We start from the raw sequence: 24375 nt of genomic DNA, 5'->3' as shown, positions 1-24375 counted from the left end.
TCTGACCTGGCGTTATACATACTTCCGGCCACTTGTATGGAGTGAGGCCGCGCCCTCTAGTGAGCCACGCCTACTGAATGGCCACGTCACTAGATGGGGCGTGGCCTCGCTCCATACAGCAGTGTGGAGCGAGGTCATGCCACTGGCTGGGGGTATGTATAACTCATACATATTCTTTGTTCCCGGGCCATATTGTCCACACATGTTACTTTCCACAGGTGAGTTTGAATGAGCATCACATGCTTGAAACACAATTGTTTACTGACTCTTTTGGAAAGGTGCCAACAATTTTGTTCTCCCCTTTTTTGGGGTTGTGTGTGAAATTATGTCCAATTTACACAAATTAAATAAACATATGTATTACAAAACATGTGTTATTGCAATAATTTTCTGGGAGAAATACTCATTTTCTGGAACAATTTCAAGGGTGCCAACACTTTCGGCCATGACTGAATATGTAGAGTTATTGATCTATGGAGGGTCAGTAAAGGGCACATTAGAGCCAGCCAACGGTGAGTGAGAATGCCATTTGCTGTTACTGTTAGGGTGCTAACCTACTCAGCAAGGCAGGGACAAAGATTAGGCTTTTAGATCTTTGGCATAGTTATAAAGTTTACCATATGTAATGGCAATACATAAGACTAACTAATATGGATCTGTGTTTCCATTTGCAGTGAGATGGATCAAAGCCATGCCTCTGTATCATTGACATGTATTCTGACTGGACATGTCATGGTATAACTTGTATATAACCAGCATAGATATAGATTGCTCATGTCTCCTTAAGGCCCTGTGTGACATTTTCTGTTACTGACACATTCTGGGGGAATGCTGATAATTATAATTGTCGAATGAGCCTTGATGGTGTCACAAGGCCCTCTTTTCTTTTGCTGATCTTCTGATCCCATGTTGTAAGGAACTTATTATAGGTATATACTGTATCTATGGTACTTTGATAGTCATAATTTTTACTTTTTTGATCTTTTTGTGTGGTTGGACCATTATTAAGTGGTTATCTTTTTAGCCCCTTTACTCCCAAGCCTGTTTTCACCTTCCTGACGAGGCCAATTATGTCAATTCTGACCAGTGTCCCTTACGAGGTAATAACTTTGTAACGCTTAAACATATTTCAGTGCTTCTGAGATAGTTTTCTCGTGACATGTTGTACTTCATGTTAGTGGTAAATTTTGGTCAATATCATTTTCGGTTATTTATGAAAATTTTATAATAATAAACAGCAAGGGTAACAGTATAGTCACTGTCCCTATGACAACTCTCATATAACGTATCAGAGTATTCAGCAGGAGAGATAATATTTATAGATATGATTAAAATTTAACCTTTAATAATATATATTAAAAAGGACAATACCTCAGAGTATATAGCACACAAAAAAATCAAAGTGCAAGTGCTTTAAATAACAAACAGTGCTCAAGTAAAAAAATGGCTTGGCCTCACCAATCAAGAGATTCCATTCAGGGAACAGGAGACTCTAAAAGCAGGAGTCAGTCCAATGACCATCCCCAATAAACAGCGACTACGCTAGTCAGACCATATCTCTGGGAGTCTGCCACTGCGACACCAGAGCCCACTATTTGTCTATATCCCCTGATGATTCCCCCGTATGGGGGAGGAAATGCGTAGGGATTTAAAACTCACATGCAGGATATACATTCTTGCCTTGGTGGGTCATATTAGTTTATACTTGGGGTCTGTCCTTGTTAGGACAGGAGCAATACAGGACACGACAGGGAAGCTGATATTACATACATTCCCGGTCTGATTCCTTTCCACCAAAAATACTATCTGGCTCCTGCTTTATTATAAATCTATCTAAATTTATCTAAAATTTGTCATAAAATGTGAGAATTTTGCAATTTTCAAACTTTGAATTTTTATACCCTTAAATTGGATAGTTATACCACACAAAATAGTTAATAAGTAACATTTACCACATGTTTACTTTATATAAGCATCATTTTTCAAACATAATTCTTTTTTGTTCGGAAGTTAAAAGGGTTAAAAGTTTAATCAGCAAATTCACATTTTTCCAGCAAAATTTACAAAACCAGTTTTGTTTTTTTTAGGGACTACATCCCATTTGAAGTGACTTTGAGGGGCCTTCAGTGGGGAAAATAAGTATTTGATACACTGCTGATTTTGCAAGTTTTGCCACCTACAAAGAATGGATAGGTCTGTAATTTTTATTGTAGGTACACTTCAACTGTGAGAGATAGAATCTTAAAAAATAATTTTTATATAATTAATTTGCATTCTATTGCAAGAAATAATTATTTGAAACAATAGAAAAACAGAACTTAATATTTGGTTACAGAAACTTTTGTTTGCAATTACAGAGGTAAGATGCTTCCTGTAGTTTTTTACCAAGTGTGCACACACGCTGCAGCAGGGATTTTCACCCACTCCTCCATACAGATCTTCTCCAGATCTTTCAGGTTTCGAGGCAGTCACTGGGCAATATTGAATTTCAGCTCCCTCCAAAGATTTTCTATTGAGTTCAGGTCTAGAGACTGGCTATTCCACTCCAGGACCTTGAAATGCTTCTTATCAAGCCATATCTTAGTTGCCCTGGCTGTATGTTTTGGGTCATTGTCATGCTGGAAGACCCAGCTATGACCCATCTTCAATGCTCTTACTGAGGGACGAAGGTTGTTGGCCAAAATATTGCAATACATGACCCCATCCATTCTCCCTTCAATACGGTGCAGTCAACCTGTGCCTTTTGCAGAAAAGCACCCCGAAAGTATGATTTTTTTCCCCACCATGCTTCATGTTTAGAACTTTGTTCTTGGGGTTGTGCTCATGCTTCTTCTTCCTCCAAACACAGCGAGTGGAGTTGATACCAAAAAGTTCTATTTTGGTCTTATCTGACCACGTGACCTTCTCCCATGCCTCCTCTGAATCATCCAGATAGTTATTTATAAACTTCAAACAGACCTAGACATGTGCTGGAATGAGCAGAAGGACCTTGCGTGCTCTGATGTATTTTCATCCATGACGACGTAGTATGTTACTAGTGGTAATGTTTGAGACTGTGGTCCCAGCTCTCTTCAGATCATTGACCAGGTCCTCCCGTGCAGTTCTGGGCTGATTTCTGACCTTTCTCAGAATCATCCTTATCCCATGAGGCAAGATCTTGCATGGAACCTCAGACCGAGGCAGATCTTGTGTTTCTTCCACTTTCTAATAATTGTGCCAACAGTTGTTGTCTTCTCACCAAGCTGATTGTCTATTTTCCTGTAGCCTCTCCCAACCTTGTGCAGGTCTGCAATTTTGTCCCTGGTGTCCTTAGCTGTTTGATCTTGGCCATAGTGGAGAGGTTGGAGTGTCCAGGTCCGGCGTCTTCCCGCTCCCCTGTTGCTGTGGCGCGCACCGCGCGCAGCTTCCCTGACACTGTGCTTAGGGCGCGCGCTCTCCCTCACTCTTAAATGGGCCGCACGCGCTGTCCTATAGAGTCCCCGGCCAATGGCCGGAGGACTTCCCCTATATTGGGCACCTCTTCCAATATGGAGGTGCCTGTGCAAGGTTGTTGTTCCATGTGCTAACACTTGCTCCAGCCCTCAGGTTCCGCTGCCTGCTGACCCGTAACAGTTTGCACAGGCCATGGAACCCGGTGGCCCCCAGGCTTCTTCGCTCTCTGACCTGTATCAGGAGGCCTCACGTCAGAGATCCCAACAGGAGACTATCCTATCCTATCTGCGGACTGTCAACTCCCACCTGGACACGCTGTCCACCCTGTCTGTGTCCGTCTCTAGCCGAGCGGCACCTCAACCTACTGGCGCTATGGCACCCAGCTCTGGACCCCGACTCTCTGCACCTCCATGTTTTCGTGGTGACCCTGTCTTATGTTGGGGCTTCTTAAATCAGTGCACGCTGCACTTTGAACTCCTGGCACATCAGTTCCCCTCCGACCGGTCCAAGGTGGCGTTCATCATGTCTCACCTCACTGGAGAGGCATTGGCTTGGCTAAACTCTCTGTGGGAAAGAGGGGATCCCCTGGTATCTGATCTTCTGGCTTTCCTCGCTGCCTTCCGGAAGGTCTTCGATGAGCCCGGACAAAAATCTTCTACTGCCTCGTCACTTTTCCGTCTCCGCCAAGGGAGTCTCACCGTGGGCCAGTATGCCATACGTTTCCGAACCCTCGCATCTGAGCTTGCCTGGGACAACGAGGCCTTGGTGTCCACCTTCTGGGAGGGTCTTTCTGGACGGATCAAGAATGAGCTAGCCGGTCGTGACATCCCTTCCACCCTGGATGACCTGGTGCCATTAGCTACCCGGTTTGACATCCGTGTTTTGGAACATGCTAAGGAGACTACCCGGGAGAGAAGATTTTCGTGTCTCGCTCCTGTATTCCAAAAGCCAGCCTCGCAACCAGCAATTCCTCGAGCATGTTTGCCTGAGCCCATGCAAATTGACCAAACCAGGATGGTCAAGTCTCGCCAGGAGACGAACCGAGGGGAGTTGCTTCTACTGTGGCAGTAAAGAGCATCTGATCCGTTCTTGCCCGGTGAGGCCGGGAAACTCCAGTGTCTAAGACTGCCCGGAGAGGTCATCCTAGGCAAGAGTAAATCCTCTCCGTTCTTGACTCTATTTCCAGTGGTGAGACCCTCTACTTCGAGATTGCCCATCTGGATTCCGGAGCCGCTGGGAATCTCATTCAACAGGCTGTTGTGGAGCGGCATCAGATTCCTACTGTACGTCTGGCTGAACCATTGGTGGTTGCCTCCGTGGATGGGAGGCTTCTTCCGGAGACCATCTTACTCATCACAGAGCCTGAAACCCTTCAGGTAGGAATGCTGCACTCGGAGAAGATCTCCTTTCATGTGCTGTCCTGTCTCTCTCACCCCCTCTTGCTTGGTCTACCCTGGTTACAAAGACATGAGCCTGTCCTGAATTGGAGATCTGGTGAAGTGCTCCTTTGGGGTCAGGAATGCCATGAGTCCTGTCTGGTTCCGGTTCGTCCAGCTCGACCCCCGTTTACTCCAGCTAATCTACCTGGCCTGCCGGCACCCTACTGGTCCTATGCGGACATCTTCGACAAAAAGGAAGAAGAGACACTACCACTTCATAGGCCGTATGATCGCCCCATTGACCTGGTACCTGGTGCTTCTCCCCGCGGGCGTATCTACCCCTTGTCACTGGCTGAGACCCGGGCCATATCTGAGTACATAGAGGAGAATCTTGCAAGGGGATTTATCCAGAAATCCACCTCTCCAGCTGGAGCAGGATTCTTCTTCGTCAAGAAGAAAGACTGCTCCCTACGTCCCTGTATCGATTACAGGGGTCTTAACCAGATTACAATCAAAAATAAGTACCCCCTGCCTCTCATCTCGGAGCTGTTTGACCACCTTAAAGGCACGAAGATCTTCACTAAGCTCGATCTTCATGGGGCGTACAATTTGATCCGGATCTGCCAGGGAGACGAGTTGAAGACGGCATTCAACACCCGGGACAGTCACTACGAATACCGTGTGATGCTCTTTGGTCTCTGTAATGCTCCAGCCGTCTTCCAGGAGCTGGTTAACGACATCTTCCGTGATCTTCTGTATTCTTGCGTGGTGGTGTACCTGGATGATATCTTGGTCTTCTATCCGGATCTGCCCTCACACCGGAAGGATGTTCATCAGGTTCTGCTAAGGCTCCGGCAGAATCGCCTATATGCTAAGTTTGAGTAGTGCCTCTTTGAGCAGACCTCCCTACCATTCCTGGGATATATTATCTCCGAGACTGGCCTGCAGATGGATCCCGAGAAGGTCTCTGCCATCTTAAAGAGGCCCCGACCGGAGGGGATGAAGGCGATTCCGCGATTCTTGGGCTTAGCAAATTAGTACCACCTCTACATTCCTCATTTTTCCTCCCGGACTGCTCCCATCTACGCGCTCACCCGTAAAGGAGCGAATCCCAGGGAATGGACTTCCGAAGCGGAGGAGGCCTTTGTCTCCCTAAAACTAGCTTTCTCCTCCGCTCCTGTGCTACACCGTCCGGATTGCAACAAGCAGTTCTTCCTGGAGGTTGATGCATCCTCCTCCGGAACCGGAGTGGTGCTTACCCAGAAATCCTCGTCCGGTAGAATGGTAACCTGCGACTTCTTCTCCAAGCTCTTCTCCTCATCCGAGCGCAACTACTCCATAGGAGATCGTGAGCTGCTGGCCATCAAATTAGCGCTGGAGGAGTGGCCCTACTTGCTGGAGGGGGCTCTGCACCCGTTGCTCATCTACACTGACCACAAAAACCTCGGCTTATTTACAGAATGCCCAAAGACTAAATCCGCACCAGGCCAGGTGGTATCTATTCTTTGCCCGATTCTGCTTCACTCTGCATTATCGCCCAGCGGACAAAAACATTAAAGCTGATCCTCTATACCGCTCATTCCTGTCTTCTGACCAAAAGAAGGAGCCTCTACATGTCATTGACCCCTCCAGAGTAATGACTGTGGCTCCGTTTGACCTGTCTCATCTTCAACCTGGTAAGACCTCTGTAGTAGTTCCGGATCGTAAGAAGGTTCTACTCTGGGGCCATTCATCCAAACCAGCCAGTCATGCTGGCCAGAGGAAGACCTTTCTGCTCATCGCCCGACATTACTGGTGGCCTTCCCTGCGCAAGGATGTTGCGGACTTCGTTGCCTCTTGTTCCTCCTGTGCCCGTAACAAGGTTCCCAGGCACCTTCCATTCGGCCTTCTCCTTCCTCTTTCTGTGCCTTCCGCTCCGTGGCAACACATTACAATGAAATTCATTACGGATTTCCCTGTTTCTGACGGTTGTACTGTCATTTGGGTAGTCACGGACCGCTTTTCTAAAATGGTCCACTTCATCCCTCTGCCTGGTCTTCCATCTGCATCTGTGCTGGCTAAGGATATCATCCATCACATCTTTCGTATTCACGGCCTATCCCTCCACATTGTGTCTGATCGCGGGGTTGAGTTCACTTTGCACTTTTGGAGAGCTACGTGTAAGCTGCTGGATGTCTCCTTGGACTTCTCTGCTTATCATCCTCAGTCCAATGGTCAAGTAGAATGTATCAACCCGGTCCTTACCAGCTTTCTTCAGCACTTTGTCAACGCTCACCATAACGATTGGGTTGAGCTCCTGCCCTGGGCCGTTTCCCATCTCCTCTTCAGTGGACAATCCTGTCGCTGAGTCTCTGGTCAGCGAATTTTCGGCTATTTGGGAAGACCCTAGATCTGTCCTTCTTCAGTCCTCCGAGCAGATGAAGAGACATGTTGATAAGAGATGTCTGGATCCGCCTCAGTTCCTTCTGGGAGACAAGGTCTGGCTTTCCTCCAAATATGTTCATCTCAAGATACCTTCCTATATGTTGGGTCCACGGTTCATCGGTCCGTTCGAGGTTCTGAACCAAATCAATCCCGTGGCTTACAAGCTGAAACTCCCGGTCACCTTACGGATTCCCAACTCCTTTCATGTATCCCTCTTCAAACCTGTTGTCCTTAATTCTTTCTCTGACGATCCAGGTACGACTCCAGCTCCAGTCTTTGCTGAGGACGTCTTTGAGGTAGAAAACATTTTGGCCACCAAGAGGGTAAGAGGAAAGACTTTCTTTCTTGTGGATTGGAAGGGGTTTGGTCCTGAGGAGAGGTCTTGGGAACCCAGGGAGAACATTCATGCTCCTCATCTTCTTAAAAAATTTCTTGAGGGCCTTAAGAAGAGGGGGCATAAAGGGGGGGGGTACAGTAGCATCGGCGTCTCTGCCTCCTGCCGGGCAGAGACGCCATTCCCCTCACTGCGGCAGTCCAGGTCTGGCGTCTTCCCGCTCCCCTGCTGCTGTGGCGCGCACGCACAGCTTCCCAGGCACTGTGCTTAGGGTGGCCGCTCCCTCCCTCCCTCTTAAAGGGGCCACGGGCACCATCCTATAGAGTCCCCGGCCAATGGCCAGAGTACTTCCCCTATATTAGGCACCTCCTCCAATATGGAGGTGCCTGTGCAAGGTTGTTGATCCGTGTGCTAACTCTTGCTCCAGCCCTCAGGTCCCGCTGCCTGTCAGTCCTGCCTGCCAGTCTGTCTGTCAGTCCAGCCCGCCAGCCTGTGTAACAGTTCTGTCCTCTAGTCTGTCTACAGTTGTGTCCGCCAGCCTGCTTACCTGGAGCACCTGTCTGTTACCTGTTGTGCTCGCTAGCCAGCCTACCTGAAGCACCTGCCTGTAACCTACCGTGCTCACCAGCCTGCCTACCTGGAGCACCTGCCTGTCACCTGTCGTGCCTGCCAGCCTGCCTACCTGGAGCACCTGCCTGTTACCTGTCGTGCCCAACAGCTTGCCTATCCGGAGCACCCGTCTGGCTATCTGCCGAACCAGCCTGCTTATCTACCCGGTCCACCCGTCAGCCTTCCTGCCGTGCTCATCCGCTGTACTGGTCAGTTCCTGCCATCTGACCCGTGGGAGTCACCTGCTCTCACACAAGGTCAGTCCCAGAGTGGCACCTGGTCCACCTGCCCGGTCCCTCCCTGGTTCACGGAGTCGACTAAGCCGTCGTGTGACCTTGGTCGGGCCGAGTAGGTACTTAGTCACGCCCCTCTGGTCCCTCCTTGCTCCGAAGCATAGAGGTTCCACCACCCGGACCTGTAACACTTTAACAACACATTTTGCATTTTCAAAAGGGTAACAGGAAAAAAATGGACCATACAATTTATTGTGCAGTTTCTCCTAAGTACACTGATATCCACCAGATATAGGGTAACTACTGTTTGGGTGCATGGCAGGGCTAAGAAGGGAAGGAGCAACATTGGACTTTTGGAGAACAAAATTCCCTGGAAAAGACAGAGGACTCCAGGTTGCGTTTGCAGACCCACTGATGTGCCCAAACATTGGAAACCCCCACAAATGATGCCATTTTGGAAACAACACACCTCAAGGAACTTATCTAGAGGTGTGATAAGCACCTTGAATCCACAGGTGCTTCACAGAATTGTATAACGTTGAGCTGTGAAAATGAAATGATACATTTTTCCTCAAAATTGTGGTTTTAGACCCAATTTTTTTCTCTTCACAAGGGTAACAGTAGAAATGGGCCCCAACATTTACCGTGTGATTTCTCATGTGTACATTGATACCCCATATGTGTTGGAAAACTACTGTTTGGGCACACTGCAGGGCTTGGAAGGAGCGCAGTTTGGGCTGGAATAGATTGCGGATGCCATGTCACATTTGAAAAGCCACTGACATGATAAAACAGCAGAAACACCCACAATTGACCCAATTTTTGGATACTACACCTATTGAGGAATTCATCTAGGGGCGTAGTGAGCATTTTTATCCCTCAGAGAATTGTATAACATTGGGCTGAGTCAATGGAAAATAATCATTTTTTCCATTAAAACGTTGCTTTGGCCCCAAGTTTTCAATTTTTTAAAGAGCTAATAGAAAAAAATGGACCTGACAATTTGTTGGGAAATTTCTTCTGAATATGCCAATACCATACTTGTAATCGGGAACAGGTACAATGGAGAGCTCAGAAAGGAAGGAGCGCTATATTGCAGTGCAGATTTTGCTGTTATGGTTTGCGATGCCATGACCCACTGCACTGGTAGAGCCCCTGAGGTGCCAGAACAGCAGAACTCCCTTATAAGTGACCTTATTTTACAAACTACACGTCTCAATGAATTTATATAAGGGTGCAGTGATCATATTGACACCATAGGCGTATCACGGAATTTTATACCATTGGGCAGTGAAGAAAAAATAATTACATTGTCACCACAAAAATGTTTTTTTTTAGCTCCAAATTTTACATTTTTACTCAGGGTAATGGATTAAAACAGTACCAAAATTTGTAACACAATTGCTGCTGAATGTGGCAATACTCCATATATGGTTGTACAGTACTGCTTAGCCACACAACGAGACTTTGGAGGGAAGGAGCTCTATTTGACTCTTGTTGAACAAATTGTAGTAAACTAGTTTGCACACTTTATATAAAGAGCCCATAAGTGCCAGAAGAGCACAATCCCCCCTCAAGTGACCCCAGCAAACTTGCAGTGCATAATCTATCAAGTTTGTCTGTCAGTGCAGCGCTGACAGTTTGTATAGTATGGGAATGCTCCTGCAACAAAATGTGTTCATGCGGATTCACTGCATTCAATACATTGCATTACATCTAATTTCTCTTGCGGAGACTAGCGACTCTGCAAGAGAAATTGACATGCTGCGGTCTGGAAAGACACGCCGCATGTCCGTGTCTGCGAGTGTACCTCAGGTGCAAAAAGACGAATAGTGGACATGGGATTTCTACAAATCCCATCCACTATGCTGTAACAGCTGGCTGCTGCGGGTTTGACGCCGCATAATACGCAGTATCAAACCCGCAGCAGCTCCTGACCGTGGGAACATACCCCTATGGGGTTTCGGTGTACTCGGGAGAAATTGCACAAATTTTGTTGTCCATTTTCTCCTGCTATCCTCATGAAACTGAAAAAAATTGGGGCTAAAGTAATATTTTTGTGGGAAAAATATATTTTTTTAATTTTCACATATCAATGTTGTAAAATTCTGTGAAGCAGCTGTGGGCTCAAGGTGTTCACCACACATCTAGATAAAATCCTTGAGGTGTCTAGTTTCCAAAATGGTGTCACTTGTGGGGGGGGGGGTGGTTTCACTGTTTAGGCACATCATGGGATCTCCAAACATGACATGGTGACCGCTAATTATTCCAACAAATTTTGCATTAAAAAAGTCAAATGGAGCTCCTTCCCTTCCAAGCTCTGCCGTGCACCCAAACAGTGGTTTTCCCCCACATATGGGGTATCGGCATGCTCAGGAGAAATTGCACAACCAATTTTTGGGTCTATTTTTTCTTGTTAACCTTGAAAAAATAAAAAATAGGGGTCTAAATTAAAATTTTTGGGAAAAAGAGTTAAATGTTAATTTTTTCTTCTACATTCCAAAAATTCCTGTGAAGCACCTGAAGGGTAAATAAGCTTCTTGAATGTGGTTTTGAGCACCTTGAGGGGTGCAGTTTTTACAATGGTGTCACTTTTGGGTATTTTCTATCATATAGAAGCCCTCAAAGTCACTTCATATGTGATGTGGACCCTAAAAAAAATGGTTTTGCAAATTTTGATGAATAAATTAGAAATCGCTTATCAGCTTTTAACTCTTATAACTTCCTAAGGCTGAGTGCACATGATGCGGTTTTAATGCGTTTCCACTCCGTTTTTTTCAGCCCCAGAAACGCATTAAATCCGCTTGGTAATAGGTCTGCCATGTATAGCAATGATAATGCGCATATGCTGTGTACATGATGTGGAAATTTCTGCTCCAGATTATCATTGCAGCATAACCAATTCAGGCGCGATTCCGCGGTGAATTCACGCCCATTGACTTGCATTGAATCACAGCAAACCCGGCATGTACAATATCTATACATGCGGATTTGCTGCGTTTCAATGAAAATCAATAGACGCAATATCGCGCCGCAATCGCACTGCAGTTGGTACCTGGGTCAGGAGAGGAGACTGCTGCTCCTCTTATCCGACTGCTGCTCTGGCTGATAACAGCGAGAGCAGCGTGGATTGGAGGTGCAGCAGTCTGTTCTTCCCAGCCCGCGATAGTTAAAAAGAGAATTAAAAGTAAAAAGAAAACAAAAAAAAACCTTTATACTCACCTGTCCGGCGGCCCCCGGTGTCCTCCTGGTCCCCGGCAGCGATCCTCTCATTGGCAGGCAGCGCCCTACAGTGTACTGTCAGGACCTGTGGTGATGGGTGCGTGACCATCAGGTGATTGCTGACGCCGGTAATCAGCTGATCTGTCTCATGACCGATTAGCTGATTTACCGCATTCTACACTGCTCTAAAAATTAAAGGGAACACTTAAACAACAGAATAGAACTCCAAGTGAATCAAACTTCTGTGAAATCAAACTGTCCACTTAGGAAGCAACACTGATTGACAACCAATTTCATATGCTGTTGTACAAATGGAATAGACAATAGATGGAAATTATTGGCAATTATCCAGTGTAACGGGTCCGGGAGGCGGAACCTCTGAGCTACTATACAAGGGGGCGGCCCTTGTAAGGGAGCGGGTGGCAGTCTCTGGGTGAACGGACAGGGAGTTACGGCAAGTGATCAGGGCAGTCTCTGGGTAAGGGGTAGGTACGACCTGTGATGGCAGAGCCTCCGGGTAGGCTAGCAGGCAGATGGTAGATGTGTGCTCCCAGGTGAGCAAGCGAGAGTCTCTGGAATAGCAGGTGGTCACGGCACGTGACGGCGGAACCTCCGGGCTGGCAGGCAGGTAGGTAACGGAGAAGCGCTCCCAGGTGAGCGGGCAAGAGTCTCTGGAATAGCTGGTGGTCACCGCACGTGACAACGGGACCTCCGGGCTGGCAAGCAGGCAGGTAACGGAGATGCGCTCCCAGGTGAGCGGGCAAGAGTCTCTGAGATAGCTGGTGGTCACAGCACGTGACAACGGAGCCTCCGGGCTGGCAAGCAGGCAGATAACGGAGAAGCGCTCCCAGGTGAGCGGGCAAGCTGGTCCATAGACAGACTGACCGGAGTAGTAAGGCAGACCGTCGGACCTCAGGCAAGCAGGCAGGTAGCTGATATGCGCTCCCAGGTGAGCGGGCAGGCTGGTCCTTTAGACAGACTGACAGGAGTAGTAAGGCAGACCGTCGGACCTCAGGCTGGCAGACAGGTAACAAGTATACAGGCAGGTAACTAGCAGGAAACTGGCAGGAAACTGGCAGGTAACTGGCAACGGGACCTGAGGGCTGAAGCACAGGTGAGACACAGGTGCAAACAACATTGCTCGGGCACCTCCATTTTGGAGGAGGTGCCTTATATATGATGAAGTCCTCCGGCCATTGGCCGGGGACTCCTTAGGACGGCGCGCGCGGCCCCTTTAAGAGGAGGGGAGCGCGCGCGCGCGCCCTAAGCACAGGGGCCGGGAAGGAGCGCGCGCTGAGAGCAGAGCGGGAGGAGGACGCCGGGCACGGAGCAGAGCGGTGAGGGGAGCAGCGTCCCTGCCTAGCAGAGGGCAGGGACGCCAGCGCTACAGTACCCCCCCCTTTAGGCCCCCCCTTTTTTAGGCCAGACAGAAATTTAGCTAGGATGAGAGGGGCATGGATGTTCTCCCGGGGCTCCCACGTTCTCTCCTCAGGACCAAACCCCTTCCAATCTACCAGAAAAAAGGTCTTTCCTCTTACCCTTTTGGTGGCAAGAATGTTCTCTACCTCAAACTCGTCCTCAGCAGAAACCGGAGCAGGAGGCGTACCTGTAGACTTGGAAAAAGAGTTAAGCACCACAGGTTTGAGGAGAGACACATGGAAGGAGTTAGGGATCCGTAAGTTGGCCGGGAGTTTCAATTTATAGGCCACCGGGTTGATCTGACTGATGACCTCCAGTGGGCCGATGAACCGAGGCCCTAACTTATAGGAAGGGATCTTGAGCCGGACATATTTGGACGAGAGCCAGACTTTATCCCCAGGGCGGAATTGAGGAGGGTCCAGACGTTTTTTGTCAGCGTGTCTTTTCATACGCTCGGATGACAGAAGGAGTGCGGACCGGGTACTCTCCCATATGGAGGAAAATTTGTTAACAAGAGATTCCGCAGCCGGATTGTCCGCCGAGGTGGAGACGGGAAACGGGATCCGAGGATGCTGACCGTAGACTACAAAAAACGGGGATTTGGAGGAAGACTCGCTCTCGTGATTGTTGTACGAGAATTCGGCCCATGGCAGGAGATCCACCCAGTCAGAATGGTGGGCATTAACGAAGTGCCGAAGGTAACTGGTCAGGTTCTGATTGATCCGCTCCACTTGACCATTAGACTGTGGGTGGTAAGCGGAGGAGAAGTCCAGGGTGACGTCCAGCAATTTACAAGTGGCTCTCCAGAAACGGGAAGTGAACTGTACCCCACGATCCGACACGATGTGACGGGGCAGGCCATGAAGACGGAAGATGTGGCGGATAAAGTCTTTAGCCAGCTCGGGTGCAGACGGAAGACCTGGCAGTGGAATGAAGTGAGCCATCTTGGAGAAGCGGTCAGCGACCACCCAAATGACCGTACAACCGGCAGAGACGGGTAGATCAGTAATGAAGTCCATCGCTATATGCTGCCAGGGGGCAGCAGGTACTGGCAGAGGTAGGAGGCGGCCGGCCGGCAGGTGTCTCGGAACTTTGTTGCGGGCGCAGGACACACAGGCAGAAACAAAGTCTATTACATCCTTGTGCAGGTTAGGCCACCAGTAGTGCCGGGTAATAAGCTGGAGGGTCTTTTTCTGACCGGCGTGGCCAGCTAGTTTAGAAGAATGACCCCAGTGTAGGATCTTCTCCCGATCAGGTACTGGTACGAACGTCTTACCAGGAGGAAGACGATTTAGACTCACGGGAGCCACCTGCATTACTCTGGCGGGATCGATGATATGTTTCGGATCCTCCTCGAGATCAGACACCAGAAAGGACCGAGACAAGGCGTCCGCCTTGACGTTTTTGTCAGCCGGGCGAAAATGAAGGACAAAATCAAAACGAGCAAAAAACAAGGACCACCGGGCTTGGCGCGGGTTAAGTCTCTGGGCATGCTGGAGGTAAGCCAAGTTCTTGTGGTCAGTGTAAATTATTACCGGGTGAAGAGCCCCCTCGAGCAGGTAACGCCACTCCTCCAATGCCAGTTTGATGGCCAATAACTCTCGGTCTCCTATGGAATAGTTGCGCTCAGAGGAGGAGAAGAGTTTAGAGAAGAAGCCACAAGTTACCATCCTCCCGGAAGATGATTTTTGAGTAAGTACCGCTCCGGCTCCAGAGGAGGAGGCGTCAACTTCCAGGAAGAACTGTTTGTTGCCATCTGGGCGATGCAGCACCGGGGCGGAAGAGAAGGCCTGTTTAAGGGAAAGAAAGGCCTCCTCTGCTTCGGGTGGCCACTCTTTGGGATTAGTACCTTTACGGGTGAGCGCAGAAATTGGGGCCGTCCGGGAAGAGAAGTGTGGTATGAAGAGGCGGTAGTAGTTGGCGAAGCCCAGGAATCGCTGAATGGCCTTCAACCCCTCCGGTCGGGGCCATTTCTCGATGGCAGACAGTTTCTCAGGATCCATTTGTAGGCCGGTCTGAGAGATAATGTAGCCCAGAAACGGAAGCGAGGTCTGCTCAAAGAGGCACTTCTCAAATTTAGCGTAGAGATGGTTCTGCCTTAGCCTGAGCAGGACCTGACGAACGTCCCTCCGGTGAGTCTGGAGATCCGGAGAGAAGACCAAGATGTCGTCCAGGTACACCACTACGCAGGAGTAGAGAAGGTCCCGGAAGATGTCATTGACCAACTCTTGAAAGACGGCAGGAGCGTTACAGAGACCAAAGGGCATTACCAGGTATTCATAGTGGCCGTCCCGGGTGTTGAATGCCGTCTTCCATTCATCCCCCTGACGAATACGAACCAGGTTGTACGCCCCACGAAGGTCCAGTTTGGTGAAGATCCTAGCCCCCCTCAGGCGATCAAATAATTCTGGAATGAGCGGGAGGGGGTACTTATTCTTCACCGTGATCAGGTTTAGGCCTCTATAGTCTATACAGGGACGGAGAGAGCCGTCCTTCTTTTTGACGAAAAAGAAGCCTGCTCCCGCCGGGGAGGTAGATTTCCGGATGAATCCTCTGGCCAGATTCTCCTCAATATATTCGGACATTGACCGGGTCTCAGCAGCGGATAAAGGATAGATACGCCCACGGGGAGGAGTAGTACCGGGTAGCAGATCGATGGGACAGTCGTATGGTCTATGTGGTGGTAATGTCTCTGCCTCCTTTTTATTAAAGACATCTGCATAAGACCAATAAGGAATCGGAAGTCCAGGTAGATTAGCTGGGGTAGGAGAGGGACGGACGGGATGGACGGGAACCAGGCAGGTTTTATGACAGTCTTGTCCCCAGCGAAGGACCTCTCCGGTTTGCCAGTCTAGCATGGGTGCATGTCTCTGGAGCCAGGGCAGACCTAGCAAGAGGGCGTGAGAGAGTCCAGGCAGAACATGAAAGGAGATACTTTCAGAATGCAGCATTCCCACCTGCAGGGTAATGGATTCGGTGATGAGTTGAATGGGGCGAGGTAAGAGGCCCCCATCCACGGCAGCGACAGACAAGGGTACAGCCAGAGGTTTGGTGGGGATGCGGTATTTCTCAACCAGGGACTGTGAAATAAGGTTCCCGGCTGCTCCAGAGTCAAGTTGGGCTAGTTCGAAATAACGGTTCTCCCCGTAGATGATCGAAACTGACAACAGCAGGGATGGAGAGGATTTATTCTTGTCTAGGTGGACCTCTCTGAGCGAACCTAGACACAGGCGTTTCCCGACCTCTCCGGGCAGGCACGGATCCGGTGCTCCTTACTGCCACAGTAGAAGCAGCTCCCCTCGGCACGGCGTGAGTCCTGACGGGTTTTGACCATCTTGGTCTGGTCGACCTGCATAGGCTCAGGAGAGTGTACCTGGGGAGAGATGGAGGGAATGACGGGTTTCTGGAAAATAGGAGCTAAACGTGGAATCCTTCTCTCACGGGTGACCTCTTTGGCACGCTCCTGGAACCGTAGGTCAATCCGGGTGGCAAGGGTTATTAGATCATCGAGAGAGGTAGGAATGTCCCGACCAGCAAGTTCATCTTTAATACGACCGGACAGACCCTCCCAGAAGACGGATACCAGAGCGTCGTTATCCCAGGCCAGCTCCGAGGCAAGGGTGCGGAACCGTATGGCATATTGGCCCACGGTGAGACCCTCCTGACGGAGGCGTAGCAGAGAGGATGCGGATGAGGTCTTCCGTCCGGGTTCGTCGAAGACTTTCCGGAAAGCCGAGAGAAAAGCAGGCAAGTTGGACACCAGGGGGTCTCCTCTCTCCCATAGAGGATTTAGCCAGGCCAGGGCCTCCCCGGTGAGATGGGACATGATAAAGGCAATTTTGGCCCGGTCGGAATTAAACTGATGGGACAAAAGTTCAAAGTGCAGGGTGCACTGATTTATGAAGCCCCGAGCCTGGACGGGGTCGCCTCCGAAGCGAGGAGGTGCAGAAAGCCGGGGTCCGGGGTAGGATACCATAGTATTAGTGGGCAGCGGAGCTGCCGGATTGCAAGATATGGCACTGGCGGAGGTTGTTGGTGGATCAGACAGAGTGTTCAGGCGAGTATTAACATTCCGCAGGTGACCCAGGATGGCCTCCTGTTGGGACCTCTGACGGGACAGTTCAAGACAGAGGTCCGAGAGCGAGGGAGCTTGGGTGCCACCGGGTTCCATGGCCCGAGCAAACTGTAACGGGTCCGGGAGGCGGAACCTCTGAGCTACTATACAAGGGGGCGGCCCTTGTAAGGGAGCGGGTGGCAGTCTCTGGGTGAACGGACAGGGAGTTACGGCAAGTGATCAGGGCAGTCTCTGGGTAAGGGGTAGGTACGACCTGTGATGGCAGAGCCTCCGGGTAGGCTAGCAGGCAGATGGTAGATGTGTGCTCCCAGGTGAGCAAGCGAGAGTCTCTGGAATAGCAGGTGGTCACGGCACGTGACGGCGGAACCTCCGGGCTGGCAGGCAGGTAGGTAACGGAGAAGCGCTCCCAGGTGAGCGGGCAAGAGTCTCTGGAATAGCTGGTGGTCACCGCACGTGACAACGGGACCTCCGGGCTGGCAAGCAGGCAGGTAACGGAGATGCGCTCCCAGGTGAGCGGGCAAGAGTCTCTGAGATAGCTGGTGGTCACAGCACGTGACAACGGAGCCTCCGGGCTGGCAAGCAGGCAGATAACGGAGAAGCGCTCCCAGGTGAGCGGGCAAGCTGGTCCATAGACAGACTGACCGGAGTAGTAAGGCAGACCGTCGGACCTCAGGCAAGCAGGCAGGTAGCTGATATGCGCTCCCAGGTGAGCGGGCAGGCTGGTCCTTTAGACAGACTGACAGGAGTAGTAAGGCAGACCGTCGGACCTCAGGCTGGCAGACAGGTAACAAGTATACAGGCAGGAATCAGGCAGGTAACTAGCAGGAAACTGGCAGGAAACTGGCAGGTAACTGGCAACGGGACCTGAGGGCTGAAGCACAGGTGAGACACAGGTGCAAACAACATTGCTCGGGCACCTCCATTTTGGAGGAGGTGCCTTATATATGATGAAGTCCTCCGGCCATTGGCCGGGGACTCCTTAGGACGGCGCGCGCGGCCCCTTTAAGAGGAGGGGAGCGCGCGCGCGCGCGCCCTAAGCACAGGGGCCGGGAAGGAGCGCGCGCTGAGAGCAGAGCGGGAGGAGGACACCGGGCACGGAGCAGAGCGGTGAGGGGAGCAGCGTCCCTGCCTAGCAGAGGGCAGGGACGCCAGCGCTACATCCAGACACACTCAATAAAGGAGTGGTTCTGCAGGTGGGGATCACAGACCACATCTCAGTACCAATGCTTTCTGTCTGATGTTTTGGTCACTTTTGAATGTTGGTTGTGCTTTCACACTCGTGGTAGCATGAGACGGACTCTACAACCAACAGAAGTTGCTCAGGTAGTGCAGCTCATCCATGATGGCACATCAATGCAAGTTGTGGCAAGAAGATTTTCTGTGTCTGTCAGCGTAGTTTCCAGAAGCTGGAGGCGCTACCAGGAGACAGGCCAGTACACCAGGAGACGTGGAGAGGGCCGTATCCGGGCAACAACCCAGCAGCACGACTGCTACATCCGCCTTTGTGCAAGGAGGAACAGGAGGAGCACTGCCAGAGCCCTGCAAAATGACCTCCAGCTGGCCACAAATGTGCATGTGTCTGCACAAATGGTTAGAAACCGACTCCATGAGAGTGGTATGAGGGCCCGACGTCTACAGGGGGGTTGTGCTCACAGCCCAACACCATGCAGGATGCTTGGCATTTGCCACAGAACACCAGCATTGGCAAAGTCGCCACTGGCGCCCTGTGCTCTTCACAGATGAAAGCAGGTTCACAATGAGCACATGTGACAGAGTCTGGAGACGCCATGGAGAGCGATCTGCTGCCTGCAACATCCTTCAGAATTACCGGTTTGGCAGTGGGTCAGTAATGGTGTGGGGTGGCATTTCTTTGGAGGGTCACACAGCCCTCAATGTGCTCGCCAGATGTAGCCTGACTGCCATTAGGTACCGAGATGAGATCCTGAGACTCCTTGTGAGACCATATGTTGGTGCTGTTGGCCCTGGGTTCCTCCTAATGCAGGACAATGCCAGACCTCATGTGGCTGGAGTGTGTCAGCAGTTCCTGCAAGATGAAAGCATTGAAGCTATGCACTGGCCCGCCTGTTCCCCAGTCCTGAATCTGATTGAGCACATCTGGGACATCATGCTCCATCCACCAACGTCACGTTGCACCACAGACTGTCCAGGAGTTGGCGCATGCTTTAGTCCAGGTCTGGGAGGAGAACCCATAGGAGACCATCCGCAACCTCATCAGGAGCATGCCCAGGCATTGTAGGGAGGTCATAGAGGCACATGGAGGCCACACACAATACTGAGCCTCATTTTGACTTGTTTTAAGGACATTACATCAAAGTTGGATCAGCCTGTAGTGTGTTTTTCCACTTTAATTTTGGGGGTGACTCCAAATCCAGGCCTCCATTGGTTAATAAATTTGATTTCCATTGATGATTTTTGTGTGATTTTGTTGTCAGCACCTTCAACTTTGTACAGAACAAAGTATTCAATGAGAATATTTCATTAATTCAGATCTAGGATGTGTTATTTGAGTGTCCCCTTTATTTTTTTGAGCAGTGGTCAAATTTCTGTTGCGGAGACTAGCAAATCTGCAAGAGAAATTGATATGCTGCGGTCCTGAAAGACTTGCCGCATGTCAGTGTCCAAGGGTGGTTCGCAGCCTCTGATGCATGCATAGTGGACATGGGATTTTTAGAGATATACATGCAGCTTCAAACCTGCAGCGGCTCTGATCGTGGCCACGTACCCAAACTCACCTGCAGCGTATCAATTTCTGTAGCGGACACAATAGTCTCCACTGCAGATTTTGACCGATTGAAGTGTCATTATAGTCGGTGGATTCACATGTACCGACAACAAAAGTGCGGCATTAGAACACCGCGCTTTAGACGCAACAAATACATTGTGTCCAAAGCGCTGCTGAGTGCTGATTGGGGGGGTAGCAGCTAACAAACCAGCTGTGAGATGTTATTTAATGGCCAGGGAAATGTTTGCCTAATGGCACCTTCCTAGGCTAAAAAATAGCAGCTCACAGCAGTCGCATAAATTACATGAATAGAAATGCTAATGAAGATTGGGTGAATGGGACTATCTGAAACCCAGCTCTTTTGTTGACGACATCAATAGACCCATTCTTTAATCATTTAAATTAACCAATATACTCATCCCAGTTCTTATGGTAATCCAAGGGCTTAAGCAGTGTCCCACCAAATAACTGTATTTAGATAATCATTCATTGGTACTCAAAAAACACATGTAAAAACACGTCAAAAACGCATGCGTTTTTTTCCGCCAAGGAGAGGCAAAAACGCTTAGGAAATTTCTACTTCAATTCCTGAACGTGTGCACATACCCTAACAAAAATAAATTGTTTCAAAAATTGAGCTGATGTAAAGTAGACATGTGGGAGATGTTATTTATTAACTATTTTGTGTGACATCTCTGATTGAAGGGCATAAGAATTCAAAGTATGAAAATTGTAAAATTTTCAAAATTTTTGCCAAATTTCCGTTCTTTCCGCAAATAAACACGAATAATATCGAACCAATTTTACCACTATCATGAAGTACAATATGTCATGAAAAAAACAGTCTGAGAATCAGTGGGATCCGTTGAAGCATTTTAGAGTTATTACCTCATAAAGTGACACTGGTCAGAATTTTAACATATGGACTGGTCATGAAGGTGCAAACAGCCTTGGGGGTGAGGGGGTTGATTTTATTTTACATTTTTTCATAACTATATAATTTTATATATACACACACACATTTTATTGTTTGTGATATTTTTTAAAATTATTTTTACTATTTTTAATTTTTATTTTTTTTTAACTTAGTCCTTCTATGGGACTTTAACTTTTACTACTGATTGCTGGTATAATGGCAATGCATTATGCCTGTAAGTATAACACTGACAGAAGCATTTTAGACAGGCTACTGTAGCTAGGAGACCCAAAGGTCATGACGACCTCAGGTTGCCATAGCAACAATTGAAACCTCGTGATGACTTTGCAGATGTGCCAATATGAAGGGAGAGGGAGCACAGGGCAGTGTGTTAACTGCTCTTGGCCATGACAGCCGGAGGTCGATGATCATGCAGGCACTGCTCCGACCATGATGTAAACTTTCATCAAAGGTTATGAGGGGTGTGAAGAATATTCAAGATATAATCCCATGTCAAATCATTGTGCCATGTTTGGCGGGGGATTATAGAGGTCTACAAATGTACAGCTGTAATCCGACACTTCTGTAGCTATAAAAGAAGGGAGGGAGCTGAGGGACAGGGAGTGACAAAACCCCCACCCTCAGCTGTGGAACTGCCACAGGAAGACCCCCTGAGGACCCAGCCATGCCGCTCCCTTTGTGTCAGATACTATAATTCAATAGAGTTATGGGAATACTATATGTCCCAGTTATTCATAACCTAGATTTTCGAGATTCCAAGAGAATGGGGAATGTCACCCTGGCTTTCAGCACAGTCCAGCACGTAGGGAAAGGAAGATACAAAGCACAGCCTTGCAGGAGCCGTTAGGGCCCCAGTGCTTGGTATACACACATAGCAGGGGCCTGGCTGGATCTGATGACACCAGAACCGTCTGCCTAGGACCATTAAGGAAGCATAGCCCATTCTAGTTTTTGGAGTTTTTAGCTGAGAGAGGCCAGGAGTGGCAATTTAGGTTCAGCCATGAGGCAGGAGAGGGAGTGACACAGAGGTGTTAAGAGCCCAGCAGCCCTGGCTCCATTGTCTTTTTACCTGGGAGGTCACAAGGATACATCCTGTGGGAGAAGTCCTGCAACAAAGAGCGGGCCCCACAAGCCTCCCATGTGGCAGCCCCTCCCCTGCAAGCCAGGCCTTTCATCTTACTGGTAATTGACTCTTAATAACTACTATATATCTTTTGTACCACTACTATTGTGTTTGCATCTCTGACCATTATGTATGTATATAGTGTAATGTCTAGTGTGCCCTTACGGAGATTAAATATATAATTTAACCTTGGGTTGCTCTTTTTTCTCGATCCACAAACCCACACGTCCGTTGTTTGGCTTAATCCTCATGCTACCGGGGCTGGTTTCTGGCCAGATATAGTCCCCGTTAATGGACCGGGGACTTATATCTAATAGAAACTGGTGGCTGCTCGACCAGGCCGACAAGGTTCTGCTTCACTGGGGCTAGTCAAGGGACCTCTCAACCTGTCAAGGGTGTGAGCGAGTGTGGAGCCATGTCAGTGACCTCTTCTCACTCCTGGTGCCTTCCTGTACCCGTGTGGACTGGGGATGTCTGTGTAGAACTGTACCAATCTGACCTTACACGTCTCCGTGGAGGTGTGGAACGTCACTTTGGTGCAAAGGGTAGATCCGTATCACGTGATCCGTCTTACGTATTTGTGACGTTAGGCTGGTGGAGAGGTGTGGATTCGTCACAAATGGTGGCAGTGGTGGGATTCTGCTGGATCTCTCTTAAGGCATACGTAGTAAATACTTTGGGACCGATTCATCAAAGCTTTCTCACTAGAATTCTGGTGTAAAAGCTGTGTAAAGTTACATAATTAAGGCGACCCTCATATCGGAGTGGGAGTGTGATTCCACAGCTCATCTAATTTTTCTTTTTAAAAAACAAAACTTTCCAAATTTTTCCAAATTCCTCGTATTGTTCCATCTGGTAATACCAAGTTCTGTAGAAAGCATTATGTCTATTAATCTTTAACGAGCTGTGGTGTTCCCTACGACCATGTCACTCACTGCTTTTATCAGTGCCCCCTGATGACGATTCCTGCCGTCTTTGCAATTGCCTCTCCCACAGTTTCTATCACCTTAGATCTAGGACTTTTTCAGAGGTTGGCAATGCAAGAAACTGTTGTAAGTATCTGCAGCGCTGCCCTCTAATAAAGTCCTGTTCCAGGAGGGGCGATAGACGCTGCATAGAAGTGAGTGCAGCACCAGCCATCTATGACATCCTGTTTGAGACTCCTCTCAAATAAAGCATCACAGGAAGTATAGTAAAATAAAAACCAAAACACAGTTAGGGCTCTTTCACATGTCAGTGTGTCCACTATGTGTGGTGACAGTTTCCACACGTACTGGAGACACTAACACTGACTTATTCAAATGAATGGCTCTGTGCACATGTCAGTGTGTTTGCATGGACCGTGTGTCTGAACAAAACACACTGACATGTCAGTTTTTTCCCCGCAGCACGGGCCGCAAAACGTCCCACACTGATGACATACCGATGTCATAGGTGTATCATCAGTGTGACACGTATTGGCGCTTGGGAATTAGCGGTACAGTTTGCGCTCTTCCCAAGCGCTGGGTGCTGAACGTTGCCCTCATCATTGTCCCCTGCTTGCACTGCGATCACACAAGCAAGAGACAATGCTGAGAGTACTATTCTGCTCCTGCTGTATCCTGGTGTAAAAATAAGAATAAAATAAAAAAAATCCTTATACTCACCTATCCAAAGGTGTCCCCCGCTGAAATCCATGTGACCGCTCACGCCAAGGAGAATGAGCCGTTGCAGCAAGCAGGCCCCAGAACTGCTCTGAGCTCTTGAACAGTGTCCTGTGCAGCGGCTGAAATTGAATATAGAGAGAGACAGCCAACATACATCAAGCAGGCCTCAGATCTGATTTGGCCAGGTGAGAGGCTTTTGACTGGGATCTAAGGGGTAACATTTCTCCTTGTGAAAAGTGACATGCCTGGCATGCCAGTGTGAGGAGTGTTGACCCTCGTCAGTGCAAAGCACAGGCATATTTCTCCTGTCGATGGACATTGCAACTTAACCCTCTATTGCCATACACTTGGCTGGTCTATTTTCCTATACTAGATGTGTATATCTGAATGAAGGTCGGTGAGACCGAAACATCAATTTAGTCTATACATAGTTTATCGATCAAAATAAACTATATTATACTTAGGGTCCCAACCCTCCAGCACTCTCTGTGCACAACAAGATTGGCGATGTGCCGTACTTCCTCTACTACATATGTTTTGTTTCAGGTGAGCTGCCTTACCATGGAAGAATGCATTGATGGTGATCCATGCAAGTTTGCCTTGTTGTCAAGATCTGTAGAGTCTACGGAAAGATATATTTTAAACTCTACATCCCCTGCTGTAAGACAATTGTGGATTCTTGAAATTAACAAAATCCTAGATAACCAGCTTAACTTCTTAAACGGTGAGAACAAGTTTTAGTCCAAAGCCTGTCATGCTCATAACAAGCACGGTTAAACCATACAGTTATTTAAGATTG

At 48.8% G+C, this 24375-nt stretch overlaps 1 protein-coding gene across 7 annotated transcripts in view; it reads left to right on the top strand.

The window, feature by feature from the left end:
• LOC141265383 (triple functional domain protein-like) overlaps positions 1–24375 on the top strand; it is a 1868493-nt gene that overhangs the window by 1742008 nt on the left and 102110 nt on the right. For all 7 annotated transcript variants that reach the window (XM_073678400.1, XM_073678401.1, XM_073678399.1 and 4 more), the window contains one exon: positions 24123–24300. In XM_073678400.1, the coding sequence (XP_073534501.1) occupies positions 24123–24300 (178 nt within the window). The remainder of the gene's footprint in view (positions 1–24122; positions 24301–24375) is intronic.

The sequence above is a fragment of the Phyllobates terribilis genome, unplaced genomic scaffold, assembly GCF_046119375.1.
Source record: "Phyllobates terribilis strain yellow unplaced genomic scaffold, ASM4611937v1 Scaffold_4__5_contigs__length_816908805, whole genome shotgun sequence".
Classification (NCBI taxonomy): Eukaryota; Metazoa; Chordata; class Amphibia; order Anura; family Dendrobatidae; genus Phyllobates; species Phyllobates terribilis.
Note: the sequence above shows the minus strand (reverse complement) of the source record. Positions and strands in the feature narration are given on the sequence as shown.